We start from the raw sequence: 21,337 nt of genomic DNA on the forward strand, positions 1-21,337 counted from the left end.
TGCTGCTGCAGCGGCGACAACAACAACAACAACAACAGCAGCAGCAACTGCAGTACGAGTGCGAGTGCGACGAAAACAAAAAGGCGCGAAAATCCATTCGCACATAAAATGCGCCACAGTGTGCATTATTTTAATGTCACTGATAAATCATTTTTATGTCGGTGCTAAATCAAAAGATGGACGAGCAAATGCCGTATTTCAAGCGTGGCAGGCACGACTAACGGGCCCAAGCCCAAGCCCATGCCCATACACAAGCGCCAGGAGAGTGAGGTGCGGAGCCGCATTCGGTCGGTGTCACACACATGTAGTGGCAGAAGGTAAGGTCGGCCACTGCCGTTGCATTCGTCCATTAAAATGCGCTACGTTGTCCAAAACACGGCACATGCACAAAAGGTGCTCCGTTTTCTCCGCTGCCGCTCTCACCGCCATCGCTAGATGGCGCTGCAATCTGCCAAAGGCACGCTTATTTATTATTAACACAAAAAATACCCCGAGGACGAATTGCAGGCAGTAGTCGAGCAAAGTTGCGCGCATTTGCGCTGCTCCTGTGCCTTCCCTTCCCATCGGGCATCATGCCCCATTTCTCCCATTTCTCCCACCTGCCCAACGCCCGCCTCCCGCTCACTAGTCCATAGCATCATGGCTGCTGAAGAGCCCGCTGAGTGGCTCATAATTCGTCGTCGTCGCTTTTCCACTGCAGAAATTCATCTGTTTGCGGTTCAAAAACGTGCCGTGCGAGAAATAATGTGCAACGGAATCTGCCACGACTAATGGCCATGCAGTAGAAATGCTCTTGGAATGGTCGCCGAACATGCCCCGAAATGTATGCTATGAAAAGTGTTTGCTCTGAACCGTACTCAGACCTACCACTACAGACATACTTATAGATCAGACGCTCTAAAAATTTGCAATATTTAAATAAACATCTTCACGTATTTTTAGAATGTTAAAAATTTCAACTAAAATTGAAAAATGATTTGCAGTCAATTTTAATTGACAAATCTTGCAAGTCTTAAGAATTTCCACACCACAACACTGATACATTGCCATTCAATTTTATTCTACTTTGAATATTAGTCTACTTATACATCGTTTGTGATCTGCAAAATAATGAAACGATCACAGTTCAACGAATTCTCAGTCATATTTTAAATTCCACAATAGAAATTACAAAATCCATTCCCCAAAATTCTTCTACCAAATCATCATGGCTTTTACGTCATAGCACAATTCGTTTTCGTAAAATTTAAAAGAGTTTTAATTTAAACAATTTTTTTTATCAAAATTTAGCAATTTTTTATGCATAACAATGTCGTTGGGAAAAGTGCATCGTGAATGGTCGCGTTCGATCAAAGTACTCCCTAAACATAATCTTGTTGTGCGCCCTGGGCCGCATTTGAAGAAGTTTATTCCCTCATATGAACAAGATGTTAGTAGCAACCATAGTTTAAGTATTTTTCAGACGTTCTTTGACAGCGGCATTTTCTCTTCTCCATCAGTCCAGTCCTGAGTGCATGAATATGATTATTGGCTGGGAATACGCCCGAATGTGGTTGCGTGAACGCGACGAATTCAGAAAGTTGCGGGATAGAGCTGCAAAGCCACAATTCATTGAAAACGACTATGAATGGTGGCTGAAGCTGAGGAAAACCAACAAGCGATTCTGTTGCATCACCTAAGGCTACAAAGGTGTAGGCGAAATTCTATAAAATTGTATTACAAAATCACTCAGTATTTACATATTTTAATGAAAATAAATTAGCTACATGAGAAATAATTTGACGATTGTTTTATGTGAGTGTAGCCGTAGTCTCTTGTGAAAAGTTTACGGAAACAAATAAAAGAACTTGAGGTGCCATAGAGGCATCATTTCGATAACAAAAGCCATATTCTTGTGGATTAATGTAAACGAAATGAGATGAATGAGTATACCAGAAAGTCTAGACGCCAAAAAGCATAGAATATGCAAAAGGAAGCTTACTATAAAGGCAACAGAGCTGCTTCATAACAAACCATTACTGCTAAATAGGTACTGCTAAGTTTACGGGATCATTAATGAAATGTCTTTAGATCATCTCAAAACTGCACTTTAATTATTTAAACTGCTGATTTAGTGTCTTTTTTATTCGATTTCATTTATCTATTCTGAACCCCATCTAAGTTGTAAATTTTATAAACAGAAATAGCAGAAATAATAAAAATATTTGTTCCTAATACACACAAATAGAAACATAATAATTAACTGGAAACTAAACTCGTTTTTCTTAACATTCTATATTAAAAATTTAATTTTATTTGCGGAACGGTTGCAAATGCTTTGCGAGAATAATGGGGAATTAATTAAGCAGAAATACTTGTAAAATTATTTTAGCAGATTCCGATTCTTTGCTCCTTCATATCTCTGCAGATTTTAAGAATTGTGTTTTCAATAAAGAAAAATGTAATTGTAAGTTAAATTATGCGAGCTGTAGAAGGAATTGATTGGCATATCCAGCTATCAGCTTTTTTTTTGTTGACTTTCCTACAACAAACCTTAGTTTATATGTACTTGTTAATTAACCTCTAATAATTCCATAATGCGCAAATTGGCATGAATAGAAAGAGTAATGAAAGATAAGAAAGTTTGTAAGCAACTGGAAATTACCAGAACTACAAGACTGCCAAGATCTAGAAATTTCCTCAATGCAACCAAGAATTTTTTATTTCAAAATCAAATGGCGAATGGAAAAAAACGGTAATTTTAGGCCTTCTGCGGCATTCAGTCAATTCATTTAAATTTTAATTGTTAGCAGAGCTATTAAGATTCGTAACAGAGAACAAAGAAGGTAACGTGCTTTTTGTTTCCAATTTGCGGCAGAAAGACGTAGTTCGGTATGCGAAAGCCATTTGGTCATTGTGTCATTTTGAAGCTGTTGGAGATTCGTAGAGCTCCTGGTGCGAGTTCTACTTCCTCGGATTTGCTTTAGGAGCTGAGTTTGTTGATCACAAACGGCACAATCCGAATGACAGCGCAAAGAACGGCGAAAACGACCAAGTTGGCCCGAACTTCTGCCTTGTTGCGCTCATCGTCCTTGGCGGGCTCAAGTTGCTTTGTACGAAACATCTTGACTGAAGAAACGTGAATTTTACTTTGATATTTTTGTACAATAATCAGTGCGAAGTTTATTTAGAGACTAAACAATTACAATGCTTCCTGTGACTTGTCGAAAACCGCCTGCTGGGATAGTCGCAATGAACATTTTTTGAATCATAATTATTTTTTTTTTCTAGCTTACTCGTAGTTGTTGAGATTTTTTTTTGAATTAGCAGAGTGTTTTTATTTAAAACTGTCCATCGTGGGCAATCATTAAATTGGTTACATCAATTTGACAATTAATTTATTTCATTTATGATGAGGTTATAGCTGTTGAGATGAGAGTGTGTATAACAAACATACATATAACAATTATTTTTCAAAACTAAAAGTGCAGGCTTATTATAAAGAAGATTATTTAGGGGCTTAGCATAGCTCAACGAAATAGAAGGAATCTCAAAATGTGAGTTCGTTTCAGAGTAGGCACTCGGTTCTAATCACGTTCCAACCATTATGACATCAGCATGATTACGAAATTTAAAAACCGCAAGTAAAGCTTAAAAATGTACAAACAAAAAATAAATAACATGAAAAATATTGTCCAATAAAACAAGCCGATCGGAAATAGCAAATAATGGGAATACCTTAATCATTGTCATAGCCCCAACCGAAATGATGAATTGTAGTTGGCAGCAGGAGGCGTGGAAGCTTGGAATCAAGTGAACGATCGCTCGAAAGCTTGATCTAATCTTAATACGAGTATACACATATCGCCTCGCCATATTCTAAATTCTTGCCGAAAGAGTTACAGAACGGCTCGTTGCCATAAACACAAGACAATTAAATTAGAATGCATGTCAGCAGATGGAAATTAAACAGCCAGGATCTGTGTGAGCTCACTTGGCCGGAACGCGGCCTGCCTCTGTCCGTGTCCACAAAGACGCTTCAAACAGCATCAATTTCCGCAAAATTGCGTCACTAAATTACCATAACGGCGTGTCGGGTCCCCCCTCTTCAGCCGGAGTTGAAACGAAAACTAACGGAAACATGTAACGCCAAGTTAAGAAACCAAACAAAACAGCAAGACAAGACAAGACAAGTGAGAGACGAGTCGAGTCGAGTGAAGTCGAGACGAGATGGAAGGCCGAGGTTGAGGTTCAGGTTGAGGTTGAGGCGGGACCCAAACAAAGAAACAGCGAAAAATGCAAACATCAGCAATGCGGCACTACCTGGTCACCCCTACCTCTAGCCAACCCGAAGAGCACTTGCGAGGTCAGGGGTTGGCGTCGTGTCCCACAGGACTTGTAAATAGCAACAACACGGCACAAAACAAGTTAAAAAGTTTTTGCGCAAATTCGTTGGCGTTTCTTCTTCGCTGGTTGGAACCAAACAGAACCACCAACATAATCGTTTCTCATTTCAATGCTGGCTGGTTGGCTGGCAATGGGACGCGGCAAGGATAGGGAGTGGGACATGGACAGGGCTTGTAGTCCTCGACTACCCGCTCACCTTAGTCTATACTGTTAGTCGCTGGGTTTCTTCACTTTGTGCTGGGCCGCAATTTAGTTTTGAACGTAATTTCTTTTAATAGCTCCAGTCGACAGATAAAATTCAGCAAACCACTTACACACACACACACACACACATACACTTCCACACAATAGGTGTAGGTCTCGCGCCCAGTTACGAGAGATCTCAAAAAGTGTCTGACGTTTCGAAATTGTAGGCGGGGTTGGGTTGGTGGGATGGTGGGATGGTGGGGGGTCAATGGTTGAGCGGGCGCGTCGCCGGCGGATATCGCAACTAAATTGCTTAATTTTGGCACCGGGTGGGCTGCTTAGGCCACGGCACTTGTTTTGTTTTATTGAGCATCAGTGGGCGAGGGCGCGGTTGAGAGTGGTGGCAGTGGCAGTGGCAGTGGCTGTGGCGGGCAACTGAAACTTGTGCTTGAGGTTGACGTTTTCGGGCATGACGATTTCATTTGCATTTTATGATAATTGAACTTCATAAATATGTCACGGCAGCATCTTAAAAGTGCCAGCGGTAAGTACACACACCGTTTGTTCTTTGAGATAAATGCGGAACAGAAGCAGAACCCCCCAAACGCCCAAGCCCCCCTAACCACAAGTCATCCACCAAACCGCCCGAGACCGAGGCCTGTGCTTCATAATTATTTTGAAGTGTCGCCATTAATTTGAAATACTTATGGGCATGTGGGCTGGACCCATAAACTGCTAAACAAACGTGGATTAAGGTTACATTTTAAATATGCTAAATATATGTATGACAATGATGATGATGAGATGGTATGGCATGGCATGGGATGGTATGATGTTGCCGATGGTGTTGTTAAATTGCTTACAATGTGGCGACCCTGCCTTGTCGGGCAATTTTCAGTGGCCCTTAAAAAGTTGGCAAGGGCTTAAGGTGTTCGAATAAGCCTTATATTACCATAGCTATGCATAATTAGACAGTACAGGTATCTTTCAAAACTGTGCCCAGTAAAAACACGTTGCTTTGCGTATCACTTTTCATTATTAAAGCCAATTTAAATCATATGGTTTGATGGTGTTTTCAAAAATTCCAAAGTCAGCTTGTACTTTTTATGGCCCCTTATATCCTTTTATCGTATTACCAATAATTAGATAGCAGCCCTTCTCGTTCTTCAAATCAAGAGCATTTAACGCCTCATTAGAATCAGAGCATCTGCATTTCCAACAATTTCGCGTGAATAGCCACATTTATCTTAAGTGCGTCACATTAAACACCAAAGACCAAAGACCAAGGACCTAGAACCACCACCCACCAAGCCACAATAGCTGCAAGAACTACAGTCGGGCATAAACAGGATATATGGCCGCAAATCCCAGCTCCTTGCAAACGACAATGAATATTAATGAGATGTCATCAGTCTTTCGTCAAATTAAAACGCACAACCAGGCGAGTAGACAGACACAGGGACACAGGACGAGGTTAGCGACGTCTCTTGTTGTTGCTGTGCGCATATCCTGCGGTAGCTTTTGTAATTGTTGGCAACACAACACGAATAAATCAGCTAGAAAACAGCTACTACTATATACTAGTTCACGTACCGTGCCGTCTTTCATGAGGAATTTCGGCAATTTGTTTTGCAGTATTTAAGTATTCCATCAGCTGGGAAGGTGCCAGACCGCCATATCAACCCTTTCGGGTATGTCCTAGACCCCGACTTCGCAGTCCCTGTCGCAGTAGCAGTCACACGTCAGCGCACTATCATCACGCTTGTTTACACGCATAATTATGTGTGCCGGATTCCGGGAATAGCTACCAATTCGCGCCTCAGAGACGAAGCCAGCCGCACCGCAAGTCACTCGGCATCGCGTCACATCCGCCACCCAGGGTTGACAGAGTATCTGAGCTTGACAGGACAAGAACCTGGAGCTGGCTGGCGTTTGGAGTTTTGGGTGGATTGTTGCGCCTTAATGCTTCGTGACAGATTTCTCACTTGAACTTAAGATGACGTCCCGTGTCACAATTTGATGCTGATAATATGTTAATGAGGTTTGTTTATTTGATTTATATTCCCCTTGTCAGCAGCGTGCCTGTGTCTTGTGGGCTCTGGCTGAGCTCTGGAGCTGCAATACCAAATTGTTAATGTTTATTCAAATAACAGTCAAGTGGAAGTTAATCGCTTGCGGTGAAGATTAACAGCTTAAAAGAGGTGTGACAGATTATCCCTCTAAACAGACTGTGTTCAAGATTGATTGTGTATTTGGTTTTGATGCGAGTATATTAAAGACTGAAAGAAATATGATGACTTATCATTTGGAATTTAAATGTGTTTATTTATTTAATGCACAGCCTTAACTCATAAGTGAGCGAAATAAAGCGAACATTTACGCGCAATTTGATTCTTTTTCGAATACGATAAAAGTGTTCAACTTCGATTCGACAAGTTTAAACGATTTTCAGGAATTGGGAAATAAATTCTCCGCAATACTCGTTAAAGCACTGAATTAAATATGAAAGACTCGTGGGTTTTTTAAATTCCCATGAAAAGTATATTAAAACAAACCTCAAGATCAATCGATTGCAATGCTAGTAGAGTAAAGGCGTTGAAGATTTAGAGCTGATGTTGGAAAAACCCCAGCATGATCATTTTCCACACCCCTCCCCCTTTTTTCGAACTTCTGAATTCAAATGCAACAAATATTTAATTAATATCTAGCATTAGCTTAACCTCCAAAGCTCCTGGTTCGTCTACGCAAGGATCTTGCTTGTCCTTGTTGTGCTCGTCGTTGAGCCCTTAAACGTGTCGATCTGTATCCTCTTCTCAACGATTTAGTAATGCAGTCACACATAAACCCTACGCCCTGGAGTGCAAAGTCCATTATAGTTATAAAGAACGCATCGGTCTCTCTAAGGGGCTCGCTCAAATATATAAAGCAGTTGTAGACCTTCTCTAGCAGTGTTACAACCATTATAGCCAATGTGATAAGGAATAGGTTGATGTGGAAAACCACTTCGTCCTTCATGCCTGCGAGCCAACCATGCACTGATTTCGAAAACAGCTTGTTTGGGCTTGACATATCGAATTTTTGCGTTTTCAATTCTATGTACACTAAAATTTTGGCCACAATTTATATTTGTCAGATTTTCTATACAGCCAACTAAAATTTTAGAAACTGTTAACACCAGTTCGGTTAATATAAACGAAAGGTGAAAGGCCATAGGCACTCTATTATGGGTAAATACGGGTATATGATTGGCATGATAAGACGAATCGTTAACCATGAAGAAAACAATGTCCGTTGGGGTCGTCTGTTCGATTGTCTGCAGACCAAGTTGATAGGAAACCGTATATAGCAGAATTAGTTTATGATGCATACGATTTGATAATTAAATTAAATGTTTTCAAAAAGAATCCCCTTCCAAAATCAAGAAACCCCACACATTTTTTGAAGCCACTTCTACTAGAATAAACTAAAAAGGGTCGATATATATATATATATATATCTTTTTTTGTGGCCTTTATATCTTATGTATATGAAACCGCTGTTAGCTACTAGGGATCTTAATATTTAAGTGTTAGTATAGGCAACCATTCCTATTTGAGCTCCAATTATATATGCAGATAAATATTATGAAAATATACAACTCAGACGCAGCCCAAATAACTTTAATTAAAATAAGTTTGTTTGTAAAAAAGGTTAAATCAACAATTCATGTCATCATCCATGTCTTCTGGCGTCTCTGGGTAACCAAATTTTCGGGGCGTGTCTACCTCGGATGGCTTTCGAAGTACAATCGCAGATGAATTTCATAAAATTGATCGCATAACTCATGGCGGTAACTAAATACTCGTGTTTATCAAGTAAATATCTATATGAGGAGAATACCTTTTTGAGCATTGTCAGTATAAATATAATTGTCTTCAACACTATAACTTCTATGGTGAGAATGAATTTGTCCTTATCAGGTATATGCCAGCCTTGAATGCATTTTGGAATCATCGCAAATATATTCTCGGGTTAAGTATTGTGTGTTTGTAGATCGTTTCATGTATTGTGAACAATTGTTTGCTGTTTAAAGGCTAATGTATGTATGTATTAATGTATTGGCAAGGCCAACTATATAATAATAATATTTGAATATAAATAAGGATGACAATAATAATTTGCTCACTGTTATAAAAATCCATAAAAAGCTGCAACATTTCGAAGAAATTTCTATGTGTACAAAAATAGTTTAGCAAAGTTTAAATACCTGGTATCTTCACTGTACTGTTGTGGATCTTTCCCTGGAAGAGACTGTAAAGCTCAGGAACGGGCTCAGACGGCTACGATAGTTAATAAAATTCCCGCTTATCGTAGTCGAGCCAAAGAACAGAGTATCCTTCACATAGAGCCCTGAAAATATGAAATTTGTCAATCTTTTGTGGTTTGACAAGTGCTTTATAATGGATATAGATTTAGTAGAACAGTTTATCCAACAAGTATCTGTAGATTGTACAAATTATTTTTTTAATTTGAGCAACAAACTATTCCTTAATGAAATTTAGAATAGGATTTATGCTCACTATTGATAATTGAGGAATTTTGTGTGCTGATTTAAATATACATTTTTAAAATATCCGACAATAATAGTGAGCTAAACAAGTATTCAAAGGAACTTAAATTATAATAAATGTAACTTATAAACAAGCAATAAAAAGGGAGTCACCGGCCTATGTGAAATTAGCACTCAACAAATGGGGCGAGCACGCTGCAACAGTCTGGCAACGCTTTGTTGTTGTTATTATCGAGCTTCGATAAATGAAAGTTGACGCTTGTTTTCTGTTGAGAAATTTATGAATTCCTACTTCTTTTGTTTTTGTTGTTTTTCGAAAACGTAGCATGCAATGATTTTTATTACATTACTCGTACATATTTTTGTGCCTGAGGTGTACATTATTGTGTAGCTGAGACAATTTTTGCATTAGTGATAAAAGCATAAGCAGTGGCAAAGAGTTGGACAAGTTTACCGGTAAGTAGTTAAAGTTAAAGGTTTTGTTAATTCAATAATTCGTTCTATCCTTACAGTTGGGTAAATTGTTGAAGTACTTCAATAGGATTTCGTTTCATTGTCATTACAAGATAACTGCGCATAAGCACATTGTTGTGTTGGGTTTGTTGTGCGAAATCTGTGCGCCTGCGCTCTTCCTGGAATAACATGTGGGCGTAAGCCCGCGATTGTATTCGCATTGGTTATAAAAATAGCTGAAACCAAAAATAAAAAGTAGGTAGCGTCTTTTTGTTTCATCAGATACGCACTTCGTAACTCAATCTTCGGCAGATTTCCTCTGCCATGGCCACGAAAGATGACGCAATCAATCTTGAGGAGCAGTTCGTGGACACAGTCGAAGAAGGCGTCGTGGGGGAAGTGGTCAGTTCGAATGAAACTATTGCCATTTCGAATAGCAAAGCATTGGACTATGATTCGATAAACGCGGAAGCAGAAAGCCCAGCAACTACGGATCTGAAGCCAGTGGATCTGGAGGATGGTGAAGTCGTGGGTGTGGATGAGAAAACTGGAATTAAGTCGATGCCTATATGTCGCTTCTACATGCGCAATGCCTGCACTTGGGGCTCCCTTTGTCGCTTTCAACATCCGGGCGATACGGTACAGGATGGCAACAACCACACGTCCGATCGGACGCCAATAGCACAGCCCATCTATAACTATGCTGGCAACGTTCAAGCGTATGACGTGGCCTACGGTTGGACCCCTTATGATGTGTTGAATACATCCTGGGATCGGAATCTACGTACGGTCAAGCAACTGTTGTATCGCAATGGAGCTCCTATGCCTGTGACTGATATGGCGTGTTATATGCACCCTTCCTTGCAAACTATGCCACGATATGAACGTGGCCATTACCAGCCAGGGACTCAGCCGCAACCAGAAACGCTGAATCCGTCCAATTCTCAATTTCCTATGCATGATCTGGATAGGGATCCATATTACTCACAGTCTTGGGCATCGCCACCACGCCAGTGTGAGCGAGCCCCCTTATTGCCAACGCCCATATTTCCGCCCCAGCCACAAATGCGTTACGCACCGCCGCTGCGCAGTCCCGTGGCGTATGGTCGTAGCAACCGACTGCCTTTCGTGCCACGCGCTATTAATGTGGAGCGACGCATGTGGACCAGCCAACCAGCCTGGATATCACCAGTGCGCTGCCCTTACCGACCACGCATCAGTCGCAGTCCAGTACGTCGTCCGATCTCACGAAAGAAGAGCAGCGTCAGCTGCAGCAGCAGCAGCATCAGCTCCAGTGACTCGTGCTGCTCCCGCTGCTCTAAGAAGAGCAGCAAGAGATCCAGCAGCCCAGTCAGTCGACGTTCAGATCGCCGTCGCCGGCGCCATCGTCAGCAAAATCGAGAGGAGACTCCAAATACACCATCACACGCATTCAACCGTTCACCGACTTGCTCAAGCAAGAGCAGTGCCACCACGAGTTGCAGCAAACAACCGAGCAACCCCACTGGACGCCGTTTCGGCCTGCGTCACTATCGTCAACACCAGCGACGCAAGCTCGGCAAGGCTGGTCTATTGGATCGCTCCGAGTCTCCAAGGCCAAAAACTTCACCGTTAACGTCACGTGAACGCAAGCGCTCGCCATCTTGTTCTACAAAGAGCAGTGAGACAACGGTCTGTAACAGAAAAGCCAGCAGTCCTGTGGGGCGTCGTTTCGGCCTTCGCCACTACCGCCAACACCAGCGACGCAAATTGGGTAAAGCTGATCTTTTGAAGAGTGCAGAATCCTCAAAGCCGGAAACTCCAACGCCACAGGAACGGAGGCGCTCGCCGTCTTGCTCCTACAAGAACAGTGATGCAACGGCTTGCAACAACAAGCCCAGCAGTCCTCTGGGGCGTCGTTTCGGCCTTCGCCACTACCGCCAACACCAGCGACGCAAATTGGGTAAAGCTAGTCTTTTGAAGAGTGCAGAATCCTCAAAGCCGGAAACTCCAACGTCACAGGAACGGAGGCGCTCGCCGTCTTGCTCCAACAAGAGCAGTGACGCAACGGTTTGCAACAACAAGCCCAGCAGTGCTGCTGGGCGTCGTTTCAACCTTCGCCGCTACCGCCAACACCAGCGACGCAAATTAGGTAAAGCTGGCCTTTTGAAAACTGCAGACTCCTCAACAAAAAATTCGCCTCCAAACAAGCGCAAGCGTTCACCGTCGGAGCCGCTACTACGTGTACGTGGTCCTCGGACGCCTTCCTACAGCCCGCCAAGCGACAATGAATCGTCGCAAGATCGTGGTCGTAGCTGTTCAGCTAAGACGATACGACGTCAGTTCCGTAGCCGAAGCAGCACGTCTATTAACTCGTCAGGTTGTCGAGCTGGATGCTCGCCACGTAAGCCATGGAAGACCCTGTCCCTTAGTTCGGGATCGGAGAAACGATGCTCGAAGAAGAGTCCAGACGTTGCCATTTCGGATAATATTTTGCCTGATTCGTCTAAGCCGGAGAGTGAGATTCAAAAGCGGAAGGCACGACAGGAGTATTTGTTAATGAAGTTGCTGTTTGTGGAGGAGGAGATAAAAAAGAAAAAGCAAAATATGAAACGGGAGCAGAAGCCAGCAAAGCCTGAGTAGGTACGAACTAATGCGAATTTGATTATAAATGGATTAATGGGTGCCAACATGCAGAATATCAGCATGGTGCGACGAATCGATATCGATATACAGTATGTCCGTGCGCATGTTCGATAACTTTTTATAAACCAACTGAACTCGATCGATTTTTCTTAGCCGTACCCCAAGAATAATTTGGTTATTGATGTAAATATATTGAACAAGTTTGTCATTTTTAAGTTGGAAGTTAATCTGGAGCTTTATCAAAAGCGTCACATAACAACGATTTTTTTTAGTTAAAGAAGTACACATAAATCCTTTTCGTTTACCTGTTTTCTAAGGGGGAAATACAACTTTACAGCAATAATAACATTTTCAACTTCTTCCACAGGCTGCACTGAATGTGTTGAAGACTCCATAAATTGATGTAATATGCTAAAAGTTCCAATGTACTCTCATGATTTAAGAATATTTTTATCTGCACAATAAATTTTGGTTAACATTAATAAATAATTCGTAGTAGTAATAATGTTAATTTTTAAAAACAATTTTACGCTGCAAATTAAAGTTTTAGAATATTCGAACAGCTGGCAGGAAAACGGAGCATATTTTATAATTTTTCGAACTTCTGTGTGTGCTGTAGCCGAGAAGGCGTATTCATTTCCATTGCCAGTGCCTGTATAGTCCTCTAAGCACACAGTCACAGTGATTGCAATAAGTGTGCGTTCTATATGCGTTCTGTGTGCGTGTACACCCGTCTGCTAATTTCCTTGTTAATATTATTAAACATTATTTATGGATTTGTTTAATTTGTATTTAGTAACGCTTTGCTGCGCAACACTTTCCCGTCTAGGCGAGCGCACGTGCCTGCCTGCCAGTCTGCCTGCCCGCCTGCCCGCCTAAGATGCGATTCGACTGCTCCTTGTGGTCGTGAAAAGTTGTTTACCCTGCACTGTTCTGTAGCTCCGCTCTGCTCTGCTCTACTCTCTCTGTCCATGTCCCTGTCGCTGTGTGTGCGTGTGGGTTGCACTGCCAGCTGAGCCAAGTGTCCGCATATCCTTGGCTGGCGTTGTTTGTTCACAGGCGCCGGCAGCGGCGCCGGCAGAGCGTTGCCCTGGTGGAACAATTACATGGTCTTGCCTAATGAATTTATCTGCTCATCAGCATCTTCGCAGTTGCATGCATGGCGGCCATGGAATCATCCGAAACCCATGCCGTGTTCGCATGTGTTTTGCGGTCTGCTATTGTGGGTGGAATGTGTAGAGGAGGAGGAGGAGGAGGACGCGACGAGGGGGAAGGGGGGCATCTCAGTAAATTTTATGTAGATTTTCCAACACGAATTATGTTCATTTGGCTCTGTGTTGCATGTTCTTATGGCCATTTCTGTGCCATCCTCTCCCAGGTTCGTGCCGCCTGAAGCTAGTTTATGAAAAACTCATGCGCAAAATAGTTGAAAGTTTGTATCCTTGCAACACCAGAAGCAGCCAAAGCAGCAGCAGCATCAACACAAACAAACAAACATTTTCGTTTGATTGGGGAACAATTTTATTAGCATTTTAATCGTGATTTGTTGCGTGCGGCAGAACGGATAAATTTATAGATTAAGTTTTCATATGGTGATAATTAATAGAGTTATTTCCATTGCTCCTCATACTGTTGTACTCGTAGGATTAGTTGACTGTGTCTTCAGCTTGTACATTTCTGTAATGGTTGATTCATGTGCTGTATTTAAATAAAGTGTTTCGTTGTATTCATAGGCTTCTGCGCTAATTGGAAGCATTGCAGTTAAAATATAGGTAGAAAGAGTCCTTCTTCACTTCAGTTTCAAACGCGGCGCTATATTCATGCTGACGAGCTCTTGGATCAACAGCTTTGCGGCATAAGGCATGCGTACCTTGGCAACAATCGCTCGATCGTTGCACAGGCGACAATAGAAAGATGCGGTTTGCTTATTGGCAATTGCCAACATGCCGCATCTGTTGCACACGTAAACGGAATACGGATCGGAAAGCTGATACAACCGCTCGTGCAGGAAAGAAGCAGCGCCATGCGAGATCTGACAATCGCGCTCCATTTCGCCAAATCGAAGACCGCCGTCACGGGCACGTCCCTCCATGGGTTGGCGCACGAGAATCTGTACCGGACCCCGGGCACGGGCGTGCACCTTGTCGTCCACCATGTGCTTCAGTCTCTGGTAGTACGTGGGTCCTAAGAACACCTGAGCATTGATCTTATGGCCATTGAAACCATTATACATGATCTCATTGCCACGGGAGTGATAACTGTAGGCCTTGAGGGCCGTGGAGATCTCTTGCACGGTTTCGCCATCCGAGAAGGGTGTGGCATCGCCAAGATCGCCCGTGCAGGCAGACAGCTTACCCAACAGACACTCGATCAGATGGCCAATGGTCATGCGGGAGGGAATAGCATGCGGGTTAATAATGATGTCGGGTGTAATGCCTTCGTTGGTGAATGGCAGATCTTCCTGGCGGTACGTAATGCCGCAGGTGCCCTTCTGGCCATGACGCGAAGCGAATTTGTCACCTATTTGGGGAATGCGAGCGGAGCGCACACGAATCTTGCAGAACTTATGGCCATCGCTACTAACGGACAGCATTACTTTGTCGATAATGCCAGTCTCGGTGTTGCGTAGAAATGTGGAAGCGTCGCGTTTGACGTAGGTCCATCCTGTGCCTCCCTCCCCATTTGATTCGGTTTCGTCAATAAGAGTGATTGTCTTGCCAATTATGGCGTCGTCTCCAGAAACGCGTGTGCAAGGCGCAATGAGACCATCTTCCTCAAGCTTGTCATAGAAAGCCCGACGCATGCCTTTGCAAATGCCAAATTCGGGCTTCTCAAAACGTTCATCCTGATTCGCTGAGTGCTTCCGCTCTTGATCCTGATAGCAGCGATAGAATACGGAGCGCAGAAAGCCGCGGTCCACGGCGCTTGCATTCAATATTATAGAGTCCTCCTGATTGTAGCCAGTATAGCAGAGAATGGCGACAATGGCATTTATGCCGGCTGGCAGTTCTGCAAAACGTAGATACTTCATGGAGCGTGTAGTGACAAGCGGCTTCATCGGATAGTACAGCACATGGGCCAATGTATCCATGCGCATAAGGTAGTTGGTCACATACACCCCCATGGCCTGTTTGCCTGCGTACAAGAAGAGGTTGTTTAAGATTTGGGATAAATATTCCATCTCTCCCGCTCTTATATGAACTCACCCATTGCACTTTGATAGGTATTACGTGGACTCTGATTGTGGTCGGGAAATGGAATAATTGAGGCACACACGCCCAATATCATCGATGGATGGATCTCACAGTGCGTGTACGAGTTACACATTTCGGGATAGGCCAGGTCTGACGGACACATGGCAATCATGCAAGTATCCTCTTCCTGGGTATCAATAAACTCGATTATCCCATTTGCCAAGAGATTGTCCCAGGAGCCGCCACTCTCAGCACGATCTGTCAACTGTTCAACGTGCGTCCGCTTCAGCTTCAATTGGTTATTTTCTACGATCAGTAGCGGCCGACAGATACGTCCTGCATCGGTCTGTATGCGTATCTCGCCCTCATAGCTGTCATAGGTGATGGAGACCTCCGATAGAATCACATCCTGGCGACGTCGCATCGTCCGCAAACACTCAACTAGTAGATCGGGCGATCGATGTACACCGATCCAGGCGCCATTAAGAAAAAATCTAGTGCCCGACAGCACAGACATGGGAGGTATATCAGCCAAATGCTCCAGGGACCATTCATCCAAAAACTCCAGAATGACGGAAGGGTCGGATCCAACGGTGACATAAGCCATGAGCGCCATATTCTTAACCAGGCCAACAGCTACGCCCTCGGGTGTCTCGGCTGGGCATAACATACCCCAGAGCGTGTTATGCAGCTGTCGGGGCTTGGCCAGCTTTCCGTCTCTGCCAATCGGCGAGTTAACGCGCCGCAAATGGGATAGAGTCGACACATAGGTTAGACGATTCAGCACCTGTGAGACGCCGGAGCGTGACTGTGCAGACTTGCGCTGATCAGACCAATTGCCAGTGGCTAGAGCATAACGAAGGCCATCGGTTATAATGCTCGTTTTAACTGCCAGTTCCATGTTAAAGTCGCGACCTTTGTCTAGAAACTTTTGGGCATACATGCGTATCTCCTTCTGGAGATTTCTGAGCAGCGTGCGAAAGAGCAAAGCGAGCAAAGCCCCTGCCAGATCCAAACGCTTATTGGCATAGTTGTCACGATCGTCTAGCTCGCGACGACCCAGCGAGACCATCAGCAACTTATGCACCATATAGCCCACAAAGTAGATCTTCAAAGGTAGGGCAGTATTTGTTATGCCCACATGAGGCAACACTTCCTTCTCCACAATCTTGCGAGCGAACTCTAAGCGCTTCTCCTTGCTGACCCCAGGACGCACCCCACGCGTGCCAATAAAGTTGAGAGCCACCTCCTGTGATTGCACCACAAAGGCGTCTTGTATTGAGGGCCTGAGTGCTTCTAGCACTTCAGCATCGTCAAAGTCATTAATAATATGCTCTAGGATATCTCGATCCGCCATTAAGCCCATGGCTCGAAACAACACGATAATGGGCACCTCTTGCTTTATATATGGCAGCACGGCCACAACTCGCTGTCCAAAGATCAGTTTCTTCACATTAGCTGGGCTGTTGGCCGTCAAATTGATCCACAACGTCGAAGTGGGCTTCGAGCTGCACTCTAGACAAGAGCGCACCTCCGTCTTGTATACATATCTGGTGTCCTTGGTACGAAATACGTACGCGTTGTTGGTCGCCATTTTCTCTTGAGCAATCAACACCTTTTCCGAGCCATTTACGATAAAATAGCCGCCAGGATCAAGGGGGCACTCACCCAGCTGCTGCAGATCGTTGTGCGTGAGGCTCGTGAGCAGACAGTAGGCGGAGCGCAGCATCACCGGTATTTGACCCACATAAGTGCGCTGATACAAGGTCTCTACCGGTTCTTCTCCCTCCTCCGTTTTGGTTTTCCAAATATCAACATGGAGAGGCGCCGAGTACGTCAGATTGCGCAACCGGGCCTCATTGGGCATCAGCGGGCTGGGAGCGCCTTCTTTTTCCCAATGCGTCGGCTTCGATAGATATATTTGGCCGAATCTCAGAGAATACGTGGTGATCGGTTCCTTCTCCATTGTCTCGTGCTGCGGAGTGCTTTGCATTTCAACTGTTGGAGATCCTTCGATAATGCGCTGAATAGACACTTGCAGAAACTCATCAAAGCTGTCCAATTGCTGACGCACCAGACCCTTCTCGTCGAAATAGGAATCAATTACTATCCAGCAGGCCGCACGCCACATTTTCTCATCAATGGCGTCATTGTAGTTGGAGCCCCTATCGGAATCGTAGCTATCATCGTCATCGTGAAAGGATTCATAATCCTCATCATCAGACAGGCGGTGACCCATTCTCTTAATTTACACTTGATTCTAACGATTTAAAGAAGAGCAGAAACCGACTGTTGTTCGCTTTGCTAAATTGCAATTAGAAATGTCAAAACGAAATGCTATTTAGCACAGAGATGGCAACACAGTTCTTCAAACTAGACTAGTATTGACAAACGCTCTGCTGTTTTAGACTTCAAGCGGTGCGTGACTTCCTTGTCAGTCAAAAAGGCAGCTTTCTAAACATGGCAGCTGGCAAACATACGATTACAAAGACAACAGGCCCATCTACAGCTGCCGGCTTCAAGATGCCGTGCCAAGATCTGAAAACGCAAGCAAATATTTGGACTTGACATGACGCTGGCAGTGGCGGCATCTTTTAATTGTTTCTAATTTCTCTGTTGACTCTACTACCTGTCTAGGAGCATCTAGAAGCCTAAGGTGGCGGTGTAGGTGCATTTACATATCTACTCGTACTCTTGTTGACACACTCGCACGGGTAGGCGTGTGTGGAAATCCATTTGCACTTGCCGCTTGTTGGTTTTGGTTTCTCAAACACTGTCACGCTAGAAGTTGTGAAATGCCGCGCATATCCACATTTTAATTATTTCAAAATTAGCAGCTCCAGTCGTCTTTGAGTTGCCGCCAACGCCGGGCGCCTTTCCTTCCAAAGAAACTTACAGTTTTCATTATGCGCAGGCTTTACCTGGTTTTCTTGAGCAAACATCGTGAGCCCAACCGCCTTTTATGTGTAACCAGAGCGGCAGCTTCACAAGCTAAGCTGATCTGATTCTTTTAAGGGTTTTCAATCTACATAAATACATATTTGATTTGTTTTATAGGCCATTGAATTTACTTTCAAAAGCGGCACATCTTTTCTAAAAATACTCCTTATTTATATTTGTTAATTAAATGAATGGTATGCGCAAATAGGGGTCTAGCAGCAGATCGCTTAAATGCGCATTATTAACAAATACTTAATCTAGATATGTATACCCGTATGTAGAATATAGTATAAAGAAAAAACACTTTTTGGGTCCATCAAACACGCTTACAAATATTTATTTATATATACATTTCTATGTTTATTTATTTATTTTATTATTTTGTAATCTTTATCATTTCTAATAAAATATTTACAAAATTAGCATTACTAAACTGACACGATAACAAGCATGACATATTTTATCATTTTATAATGTAAAACTAACTAATAAATAATTTAGTCTTAAGAAAATCCAAAATTGAATTCCGATTTTTATTATTTATTACTATAGTAGTATAATTTTCATTTCTTTAATGCCATTACGAAGAAATTCTTTTTTCTTTCTAATAATTCTTTGTCTAAATTCTTTATTATAAACGTGTCGAAAACTAACTAATATATAGTACATATGCGAAACTCTGTTTAGCGACAGAGTTCTTAAAGTGTCTAGGGCTATAACATATAAGTAACTTCATTTCTTGCACTATGAAGTAATAAACAAAAATGTTATCTAAAAACAATTTATAATTTAATCTTAAATGCAAAGATTTATGACGCTTTTTTATTATTGCTATTACATATTAGTATATACTTGTATGTGGTGGCTACTAAATAGTGTACTTTTTACTATGTTACTTTAGCTAAGTTATTCTCTTGCAAGTTAGTTTGAATTTAAATTCTCAGCACTACAAGTATTAGGTTAATTTTAAATTAGTACGCTGTATATATACCTTAGAAATACATATTATCCAATGTTATCTAAAACAATCTCTAATTTAATCTTAAATATAAAGATTTTTGTTATTACATACTAGTTTTATGTGTTGGCTACTAAATGTAAATGTATAAATAGTATACTTTTTATGTTACTTTAGTTTAGTTATTCTCTTGCAAGTTACTTTGAATTTCAAAATACGTTTCACTGCTGATTATTTTTAAGTTATTCCACAGAATAATCTGTACAATAATTCGGTTCTTTTCGAGTAATAATTCTAATAATGAAAATTAGGGTCCTAGGTTTGATTCAAGAGTTGATGGCTTGGTTGAAAATTTTTAAAATTGAATTTTTAGAAGAAAATTAACAAACCGGGCCGACTATTTTCGAGCACAATTTTCTTCACTTCATCGAAGTTCTCCTGACAAGGACGACCAGAGCCTGTTTTGAACACTTTGTGCGACTCGTAAGGCTGTTTTTTGGACAAACAGTCCTCCTTAAAGGGTATCTGCAACATTTTAAGCAAATCGGCTCACAATCGGCACATTCATTCGCAACTTCAGATTTTAAACAAATTTTGTTTTCCATTATAGCAATCAAAGCCTAAACGATATCATATTCTCAGCTAAAGCAATTTTCTTTAATTGAGATTCTGCAACAATCCACTCAATGCCATCTCAAATTTGTTGACTAATCTGTAGCACAAAAGCCCACTGCGCCTTTCCATTTATTTACCACTGCTCCCCTCACTCCCCCCACTTATACTCTCTTTGTGTGGTTTTTACCTTTTCGCTGGCTGGTGGCTGGTGGCTGGCTAGATGGCTAGCTGGCTAGCTGGCTAAATGCACAAAAGTCATAATTCAATAAATAAATGCAAGGATGACATGTCGACAGTGCGGCAACATATCGCATCGAATGCACTCAAATGCGAAGCTGGGGAAAAAAATCAACTGTGTTGCAGTCGGGCGAGGGGGTGGGGCAGGAAGGCAGGAAGTTGGCGACGGGGCTGCAGTTAGGAAGGCCGAATGAATGAAGTAAAATTTACGGCCAGACATTGAGAAAAAACCCCCCTCTCAAAAAAAGAGGAATTGTTAGCGAAATGGGCGCGTGTTGTGTGAAAGATGCCATCGAAATATGGGGCCCTTTCCTTTCGTCCTTCTGCGGACGCAAATCTATTAACGTGAGCCACAATATTTGCACAAGGACATGTTTCAGTGCTTGACTGCGCGAAGTGCAGGTCCTGCCGCTGTCGTTGCACTGAACAGGTCGCGGACTTGCATGGTCACGCCGCCCTCCAGATATACAATTTGATTGGCAGCGACTACTGTATCCTAGAAATCATGGATGGGCATTGGCGCGGGGACAGAAGCTTGTGGTTGTTGCGGATTCTGCAGACATTCTGGCCATTAGGGTTAGTCAGTGAGGCACATATGTACATGTGTAGGAAATATTTGGAATACGTGGAATACTTTTCAATTAAATGGCTATTGTCAGAGCTTACAAACATTACTCGCAAGTTAGAGCTGCAAACAATTATTAAAATGAGAATAATTCTACTTCTTGTAGCAGTTTATTTCAAGTTTCTTTTTTTGTTGTTGTTGTCATTTAGTTCAGATTCTGCACAATTAGATTGACAGTAGAAATCAAATATTTTGTGTTCAATTTCTTTTAAGGCAAATCTGAATAATTAAAGAATTCTTAAATGCATTTTATTTTTAAAATCACAAAAGTACGCAGAGCTGTAATCAATTCTGTAAGTAGTCCTTTCTATTGATTTTATATAATTAAATGCGTTGTTAATTTTTTGTATTATTTTTATTTATTTCCATGAAAGATCTATTCTTTGGTTTGTGGTGTACTTCTTTAAAATAAAATACTACTTTCATTGAACTTAAACAAAATAAAGTTTAAAAAATAAATGAAATGTTCGAAATGAAAGAAAAAAGAATATTTCTACTTAATCTATCAGTTTCTTTCCAGTTTTTTGTTGTTTTTACAATTAGATTGACAGTAGAAATTAAATATTTGG

General features: G+C 42.2%; 5 protein-coding genes across 7 annotated transcripts; 2 read left to right on the forward strand and 3 right to left on the reverse strand.

Annotated features, from left to right (window-relative positions):
• Positions 1 to 1,244: 1,244 nt before the first annotated feature.
• On the forward strand, positions 1,245 to 1,777 carry LOC115626142. Of its 2 annotated transcripts, none has more exons than XM_030521404.1 (2): positions 1,245 to 1,429; positions 1,500 to 1,777. In XM_030521404.1, exons 1-2 carry the CDS (start codon positions 1,310 to 1,312, stop codon positions 1,677 to 1,679), a joined length of 300 nt encoding a protein of 99 aa, XP_030377264.1. In that variant the 5' UTR covers positions 1,245 to 1,309; the 3' UTR covers positions 1,680 to 1,777. The 2 variants fall into 2 exon arrangements, with proteins under 2 accessions (XP_030377264.1, XP_030377265.1); XM_030521405.1 differs by having other exon boundaries at positions 1,305 to 1,429; positions 1,505 to 1,777.
• A 961-nt stretch (positions 1,778 to 2,738) lies between these two features.
• Positions 2,739 to 3,135, reverse strand: LOC115626141. Its single transcript, XM_030521403.1, has one exon. It carries the CDS (start codon positions 3,101 to 3,103, stop codon positions 2,963 to 2,965), a length of 141 nt encoding a protein of 46 aa, XP_030377263.1. The 5' UTR covers positions 3,104 to 3,135; the 3' UTR covers positions 2,739 to 2,962.
• Positions 3,136 to 6,364: 3,229 nt separating this feature from the next.
• On the reverse strand, positions 6,365 to 7,681 carry LOC115626047. 2 transcript variants are annotated; one of them, XR_003995558.1, is made up of 2 exons: positions 7,128 to 7,681; positions 6,365 to 6,687 (listed from the first exon to the last, which is right to left on the reverse strand). XR_003995558.1 is itself a non-coding variant. In XM_030521299.1 (2 exons), exons 1-2 carry the CDS (start codon positions 7,639 to 7,641, stop codon positions 6,629 to 6,631), a joined length of 408 nt encoding a protein of 135 aa, XP_030377159.1. In that variant the 5' UTR covers positions 7,642 to 7,681; the 3' UTR covers positions 6,365 to 6,628. The 2 variants fall into 2 exon arrangements, 1 of the variants encoding a protein (XP_030377159.1); XM_030521299.1 differs by having other exon boundaries at positions 7,293 to 7,681.
• A 1,739-nt stretch (positions 7,682 to 9,420) lies between these two features.
• Positions 9,421 to 12,196, forward strand: LOC115626044 (serine/arginine repetitive matrix protein 1). The gene is made up of 4 exons (XM_030521295.1): positions 9,421 to 9,577; positions 9,634 to 9,829; positions 9,887 to 10,804; positions 10,901 to 12,196. Exons 3-4 carry the CDS (start codon positions 9,899 to 9,901, stop codon positions 12,194 to 12,196), a joined length of 2,202 nt encoding a protein of 733 aa, XP_030377155.1. The 5' UTR covers positions 9,421 to 9,577; positions 9,634 to 9,829; positions 9,887 to 9,898.
• Positions 12,197 to 13,824: 1,628 nt separating this feature from the next.
• LOC115626045 (DNA-directed RNA polymerase II subunit RPB2-like) lies at positions 13,825 to 17,632 on the reverse strand. Its single transcript, XM_030521296.1, has 2 exons — positions 15,406 to 17,632; positions 13,825 to 15,334 (listed from the first exon to the last, which is right to left on the reverse strand). Exons 1-2 carry the CDS (start codon positions 17,630 to 17,632, stop codon positions 13,989 to 13,991), a joined length of 3,573 nt encoding a protein of 1,190 aa, XP_030377156.1. The 3' UTR covers positions 13,825 to 13,988.
• Between the last annotated feature and the right edge of the window lie 3,705 nt (positions 17,633 to 21,337).

The sequence above is a fragment of the Scaptodrosophila lebanonensis genome, unplaced genomic scaffold (assembly GCF_003285725.1).
Source record: "Scaptodrosophila lebanonensis strain 11010-0011.00,11010-0021.00 unplaced genomic scaffold, SlebRS2 tig00000080-arrow-pilon, whole genome shotgun sequence".
Lineage (NCBI taxonomy): Eukaryota > Metazoa > Arthropoda > Insecta > Diptera > Drosophilidae > Scaptodrosophila > Scaptodrosophila lebanonensis.